The sequence below is a fragment of the Sardina pilchardus genome, chromosome 22, assembly GCF_963854185.1.
Source record: "Sardina pilchardus chromosome 22, fSarPil1.1, whole genome shotgun sequence".
In the NCBI taxonomy this organism is placed as follows: Eukaryota; Metazoa; Chordata; class Actinopteri; order Clupeiformes; family Clupeidae; genus Sardina; species Sardina pilchardus.
The window spans coordinates 16,926,923-16,934,422 of record NC_085015.1 but is presented as its reverse complement, the minus strand read 5'-3'; the positions used below and the strand labels follow the sequence as shown (position 1 = coordinate 16,934,422).

Genomic DNA, 7,500 nt, shown 5'->3' with positions numbered 1-7,500 from the left:
GGATTCTGCAAATACTGTAAACAACAAAATAATACTTACACAAAACAACCATAAATCAACCCAGTCCCAAATAACCCACTCACCCAACTCTGGACACATCCTTTTCCCACTTTCACACGCAGAATGCACCCTCTCACCATGCACTCAACTCATGCTCACCATGCACTTAACTCATGCTCACCAGTCACCCAATCTCCTGAGCCACAGCAATTCTGGTACCTAGAAAAGCAATTTAAGAGGCACAGGAACAGAGAGACTTGAGGAGAGAAGTTACTTGCATACAACATTCAACCCATTACACCATATCCGGACGCGGGACAACGCATCTGCAACTGCACTATCCATGCCCGAATATGGTGAATATGTACATAGTGTAATTGCTACAACAACGCCCAACGCACCAGACGTTGCTTTGGATTCCAAGTGAAAAACGGCTAACGGATGATTATCGGAAAGTATGACCACTGGGTGAACTTCTCCACCCACATACACAACGAAGGGCTAAAAAACCCACACCAAGGCCAGTGCTTCCTTCGCGATTTCCCATTCGTGGAGTTGGAAAAGATTGACAATAAAATCGGATAAAATTGAATAAGACTCAAATACGAGCCATCTAGATCGTCCAGAACATCACAACTTTTCAGCTGCGGCGACAGCAAGCAGTCATCTGGGCCACTCTCACTCTCCCCATCAGCTGCCACCCTCAAAGGAGAAGGAGCTGCAGACCCAACCGCTAGAACAGCCAGCGAACTCCGAAACTGATCTGCGAAATGCAGAGGAGCGGGCTTAATGGACTTCGGCTTACCCTCCATTTGACAGGTTCGACATGTTTTTATAAAATCTGCTACATCTCGCCTCAATCGCGGCCAGTAGAACTGCTGCAGTAGGCGAACATAAGTTTTGCGCACCCCGAAGTGCCCCGCTCCCTTCCCGTGTTCTGTCTGTAACACCGGATCCCGGTATCTCTTCGGCACGACAATCTGCAACAACGTCTCAGTCAAATCATTATTATTGGACACAACTTTACGAACAAGCAAACCATTAAGAATAAAATAGCCCTTGTCTGCGCTCGGCAGTTTGTCTTCTGACAAGGCCACATCCAATAGCTCTGCCAAGCAATCATCCTCTTTCTGGGCCAGAATAAAATCACTGCGTTCAAACGCTGCTGGCAAATTAGGTAAAGGTGGGAATAAACATTTAACATCGGCGAGCTCACCTGAATCATTCGCTGCCTGTGCGCAACTCTTTGACTGAGTCACCCCGCACGCAGCACGCAACACCTCAGGGAATTCTGCGGCACTTGCATTCTGCTCAAAATCCCTTTGCTCAATGGACACCATTGGTGGTGCTGGCCCACAAGGCCACACACGGTCCCCGGCCAATATGTTACCCAAAATAACATGAACACCTGGGACAGGCAATGCTGGGCGCACCCCAACAATAATTTCACCCTGAACAAGATCGGAATTTAGGACGATTTTGTGTAGAGGAACTGACATGGTTTGCATACCTATGCCCTGAATGAGTACACTATTTCCTGTGTTGGACTGAACTGAAAACGGCAAAACAGATTCCACCACAAACGTTTCTGTAGCCCCCGTGTCCCGAAGAATTCGAACAGGTGTTTTGTCTAGGCTACCCACAAGTGAGATGAAACCGTCCGTTATAAACGGGCCATAGCCCCCACTGCCATGATCCCTGGACTCGGACGCACACCGACCCTCCACAGGAGAGTCAGGCGCCCCCAAGCTTGAACCTCCTGCAGAGGCAGTGCCGTCTCGTGGGTCTTTCACCTGCGCAACCTTAGATGTACGGTTAACAAATCCAACATGGGCAACGCATCCCACCCCTATAGGCGAATGCGGTTGGTTGATGTCTTCCCTGTTTTTATTTTTACCCCGAAGCACTGGGCATTCCCTCTTCCAATGACCATGTTCAAAACAATAGTTACACTTATTTTCAGTGTCGGTCTTGCTACGATTTGAATGTTCTTGTCTGAACCCAGACTCACCATAATTCCCATCCCAACGAGTAGATCGCTGCTCACCCCAAGTGTGAGTCACAGGCCTGCGTGGAATATACTCATTACCTCTAAAACTAGTTCTATGGGTTAAATTATACTCGTCTGCGAGCACGGCCGCCTTCTCGGCAGTTTTAACATCACGTTCATTAATAAAAGTTGCAAGCCGTTCCGGGACAATACGTTTAAACTGCTCCAACACCATTAAGTCGCATAATTCTTCATAAGTGTCGACCTTTACAGAGGAACACCAGCGATTGAAAAAACCAACGAGGTCTCTGGCCACCTCGGAGTAAGTTTGTCGCTCATTTTTTCGCCAGTTTCTAAATCGCTGCCTATAGAACTCGGGGACTTGTTCGTAAGCCCTCAACACCGCGTCTTTCACAGCTCCATAATTCTTGCGATCAGTCATGGACAAAGCAACATACGCATCTTGGGCTCGGCCCGGTAAAACAGTTTGGAGTAACAAAGTGCGCTCCCCGTCACTCCACCCCCGTTCATCCGCGATGCCCTCAAAAAGCGAGAAGAAAATGTCGGGATCCCGGTCACTAAATTTGGGTAGAAACCTGATCATCTCGGAGAGTTTTCTATCTGTGCCAGTCCCACCAGAATTACCGTCACCGCGCATTTTCCCCTCCCTGATCAACTGAAACCGCTCTCTTTGTATTTCAATTTCTCTTTCCTCCTGTTTGTCACGAAGTTTCAACTTATCATATTCAAACTGACGTTCTTTCTGCCTGTCCAAACGCTGTTTCTCCAATTCAAGTTCCTTACTTTTGCGCTCCGCCTCCTTTTGCTCGCGCTCGGCTACCTTTTCTAAGCGATTAAATTCTAACTCTTTCTCCCGCTCAGCTGCTTTTAATTTTAACATTTCCATTTGTTGCTCAAAGCTAAAGGCAGAAGGAGGTGACCCTTCCTCTGGTCCACTGGGTGTAGAGGCCGCTGTAGGAACTGTCGGAGCTGGGTTTAAGTCTAGGCCTACTTCTAAAATGGACAGATTTACCAATTTTGATCTAACTTGGTCTCTTAATTCTTGTTTTTTAAGCCCACTTGCCAAACCTTCTTCGAATCCGTAATGCTCAGCCACTCTGCGCAACTCAGCCTTCGTGAACCCATCTAAATAATTCTCGGATGGACACGCAAAAAATTCTTCCATTTTGCCAATATTATTTTTTGACTGCCTGAACTAAAACATGCGCTTCTTTAACAATGCTCGCCAAACCAATGGCTCAGACTTAACAGCGTGCAAACCGTAGCTAATTAGACACAGGTGTACAACCACCCCAATTAACCCACAAGACTAGAGCCGCCCCGTATCTAACTGAAAACCACTGCCCTAACTATTTCTAAAGCCTAGTCTTCAGTGTGTCCTCATGCAATTGAGTTAGTTAACCCCAGCGCGTTCGACACACCAAAAACAATAAACCAGAAAAAAATAACACCCAGCGGTAAGCGCTCTTGCCTTGCACGGGGTTTCACGTTCGCTCAGGTAGGTTCTAACCTACCAACCCACCCAATTAACCATTACACCTGCACCACATTAGTACAGCACTGTCAGTCTCCCCTGCAGCGGAATGTAACTTAAAGCTGCAAGTAGCCCCAAATGCTCCTCCCCCACGGCAAATCAAACAAACAATACTTAAATTAATTTAACAGTAACAAAACCTCAACTACAGTAAATGATAAATTAACCAAAATACTAACTTACCAATCAAGGATTCAAACAATTTCAGCGTAGGTCTTCCCAAATTTCCAACCAACTGCATAGGTGACTACACCCGTCAGCAATTTGAACTTTAGCGTGGAAAAAATTTACTTTACCAAATTCGGGAAAAAATCCCGGAGAGTCCCCATATGTGACATGCTGGCTCTAGGCATGAAACATGAACGGGGAGACCACGCAGAGATTCCAGAAGAATAAGTGAATTTATTAAGTAAATATAATTAACAAAGACTAAATGATAAATATATACAGTGCTGTGTAGTGTAAGTCAGTATAATGGAAGTAACCAAAGGTGTCATGCAATAATCAGTCTAGGGGTTCTAACAACGAAATCCAAACGCCGGGAGGAGGAAGCAGAGAGTGACTGTTGGAGATGCAGGCCTTTTATGCTCCTGCCCATTAGGTGCACCTAATCACCATCACCTGCTCAGGATAGTAGGAGGGGACAGAGAGGGAGAGAGCATAGGCAAGCCACACAACAGGGCGGGGTCTAAAACCCACCCGTATCCGTTACAGTGTGGATGGGTGTGTGTGTGTGGGTGTGTGTGTGTGTGGGTGCTCCCTCATGCCAGGGCTGTCAGAGCTTGAGTTATATTCTTGTTTATACCCAGCTCTGCCAAGTCACTACAGCTATAGACAGTGAACATAAAGGGCTCAGTGTGTGTGTGGGTGTGTGTGTGTGTGTGTGTGTGTGCCTGTGTCTGTCTGCCAGCGTGTGTGTGTGTGTGTGTGTTGTGGGGGAGGGTGTCGATGCCCCTTTCACATGACTAAGTCCGAGCCTGTGGCAGAATGAGCTTTGGGAGAGTACAGCTCTGCTCTGTCTTGGTGTGTTCCTGCCTTAAGGAGTTCTAGGCCATCCAGGGGTCACCACTAAGCGTTGTCTTCTCAGAAAACACTTCTGAAACTCCAACTAGTGTAGTGTGTGTGTGTGTGTGTGTGTGTGTGTGTGTGTGTGTTTGTGTGTTTGAAAGAGAGACTAAAAGGGAGTGTGAGGGTATGACTGTCTTGAGTGTTGAATATGACTGTGAGTGTGTGTGTGTGGAGAGGAAAAGTGGTGTGTGCGTGTGCGTGTGCGTGTGCGTGTGTGTGTGTGTGTGTGTTTTAGTGGGGTTGGGTAGACTGTAAAGTGTAGCCCTGGGCACTACTTGGCCTGGCGTTGGAGGGGCCCATGGCTGGAGTGATATGCATCAGCGTAAGATGTCATCTCTGCAGGCCATCTCACATGACCACAAGACGTCAGGGATCATTCCACACTGATCCAACCCTCTCTCCTGTCTGCTCAGATGCCTTCAGACGGCCCCCCGTATTGAGGCGCTTTTTTATTTTATTTTTTATTATTTTTTTATAGATGCTGCATCAATGTCTTCCATCTGTGTTTGCGTACAGTGTCATTTGTTTGCCTTTTCTTTTGGTTAGATTGCTCCAAAGTTACCAAGAAATAGACTCTGCCCTAATAATACGGTTATTGTAATCAATAATAGTTTCATGTGATTTGAGAGGTACGTGCCAAATATCTGACCTTCCCAGGGCTTCATGAGGTCATATATAATCATATGTGTTGAATGTTGGAATTTGGTTTGAATGTTCCAAGAGGATGCCTTTACCTGAACATATGAAACACCTGCCCATTTCCGGCAGTGAGACAGGATGGCCACAACTTCCTGTTTCCTGTTTGGTAGTGCACACCCAGAGTGAGAGAGTGAGAGAGTGAGAGAGTGAGAGAGTGAGAGAGTGAGAGAGTGAGAGAGTGAGAGAGTGAGAGAGTGAGAGAGTGAGAGAGGAAGAGGATACGTGCTGTCCATTGATGGGGGAGAAATGCAGCCCAAAACTGTTGATCACTGCCAGCCTGTCCAAACACACGACCCCCCGCGGCTCCAGAGAACTCATATGAACCGTGTGTGTGTGTGTGTGTGTGTGTGTGTGTGTGTGTGTGTGTGTGTGTGTGTGTGCGGGTGATGTGCGCAGATTGGGTCAAGAATTCTTGTGTATTGTTTTGTCATGTCCCCTCCTCGTGATGATCACCCCTCTGTTTCAGATGTTTTATTTTTTAAGAGGGGGAGGAGGAGGACTCTTTCTTTTGGAGCAAAAGGAGCAGACAAACCAACAGGGACACATTTGTCCTGGTGCTCATTTTCTCTGTCCTTCACACACACATACACACACACACACACACACACACACACACACACACACACACACACACACACACACACACACACACACACACACACACACACACACTCACTCGCTCCAGCCCCCTCTGGAACTTTCCAGAATGTAGGGCTGGACACACGCCCCCTCCTGTTATTTAGCCAAAATGGGTTTTAGATAATTGATTTTATGTGAGGCCTTCAAGATTTATTGTTACCTGTGTGTGTGTGTGTGTGTGTGTGTGTGTGTGTGTGTGTGTGTGAGAGAGAGAGAGATTCCGTGTGTTTGTTGTTATACTGTGTGTGTGTGTGTGTGTGTGTGTGTGTGTGTGTGTGATTTTGTGTGTTTGTTATTGTGTGTGTGAGTGTGTGATTTTGTGTGTTTGTTATGGTGTGTGTTAATGTGTGTGTGTGTGTGGGGGGGGGGGGGTAAAAGAGTGAATGGGTAAAGAGATCAGCTCAGGTGTCCTATTTGCAGGTCAGGTGCTGCTTTCCAGTTCTCACCCTTTGCTGATGTGATATGGAGCGCTGCACTGTTTTACTCTCCTGTTTTCTCCTCCTCTTTCTTCACTTCTCTCTCTCTCTCTTCTCTTGTTCTTTCGCTCATTTTCTTCTCGTCACGCACTGGATCCCTGCCACAGTCATTAAAAAGCTTGTTGCAGGTATGAACCTCTTCTCTCTCTCTCTCTCTCTGTCCCTTCTCTCTCTCTCTCTCTCCCTCTCTCTCCCTCATCTCTCTTTTTCTGTATTGCTCTTTCTCTTTCTCTTTAATCAATCTCTCACTCTTATTTGTGTCACTACTTTCACTTGTCACTTGTGTCATTGTTGCATTCTTTTCCTCATCTCTCTCTCCTCCCTCTGTTCCTGTCCTCCTCCGCCAGTCTCTCTGCATCCCCTCGGTCTGTGTGTGTGTAGGCTTTAGCGTAGCTTGCAGGTAGACTATGAGTCCATATAATCCATCTGTCTGTCCTCACCTCTCATGTCGACGTCACATCTCGTTTAATCTCGTCACTGAGGCCCCGTGCGTCCTCCTCCGGCCTCACCAATCACTCCCTGATCTGTGTGTGTGTGTGTGTGTGTGTGTCTTTGTGTGTGTCTGTTTATGTGTGGAAGACTGTTTGTGTGTGTCTGTTTATGTGCGTCAGTGCGTGTGACTGTTTGTTTTTGTTTGTGTGTGTGTGTGTGCGTGTGCGTGTGTGTGTGTGTGTGTGTGTGTGTGTGTGTGTGTGTGTGTGTGTGTGTGTGTGTGTGTGTGTGTGTGCGTGTGCGTGTGCGTGTGCGTGTGCGTGTGCGTGTGCGTGTGCGTGTGCGTGTGCGTGTGCGTGTGCGTGTGCGTGTGCGTGTGCGTGTGCGTGTGCGTGTGTGACTGTTTATGTGTGTATTTCATAACTCTCCAGCCTCAATTCTCTCATTGTCCTCATCCTCTCCTTCATTGTTTTAATCTACCTTTAGCGTTTGGAGTCAACTGAATCAACTGTGTGTCGTATAATTTGGGGAATAACATTGGTGTTGCAATAATCTGCATTAGAGTCACACTGGTACTGAAGCTTACAGTAGATAGAAAGTATCTATAGAAAGTATTTAATTGTCCTTTTCCACTGACAGGT

At 46.9% G+C, this 7,500-nt stretch overlaps 1 protein-coding gene across 1 annotated transcript in view; it reads left to right on the top strand.

Moving 5' to 3' along the window:
• slc38a10 (solute carrier family 38 member 10) overlaps positions 1-7,500 on the top strand; it is a 47,752-nt gene that overhangs the window by 33,252 nt on the left and 7,000 nt on the right. Inside the window, exon 16 of the mRNA XM_062527004.1 lies at positions 6,535-6,555. Coding sequence (XP_062382988.1) covers positions 6,535-6,555 — 21 coding nt within the window. The remainder of the gene's footprint in view (positions 1-6,534; positions 6,556-7,500) is intronic.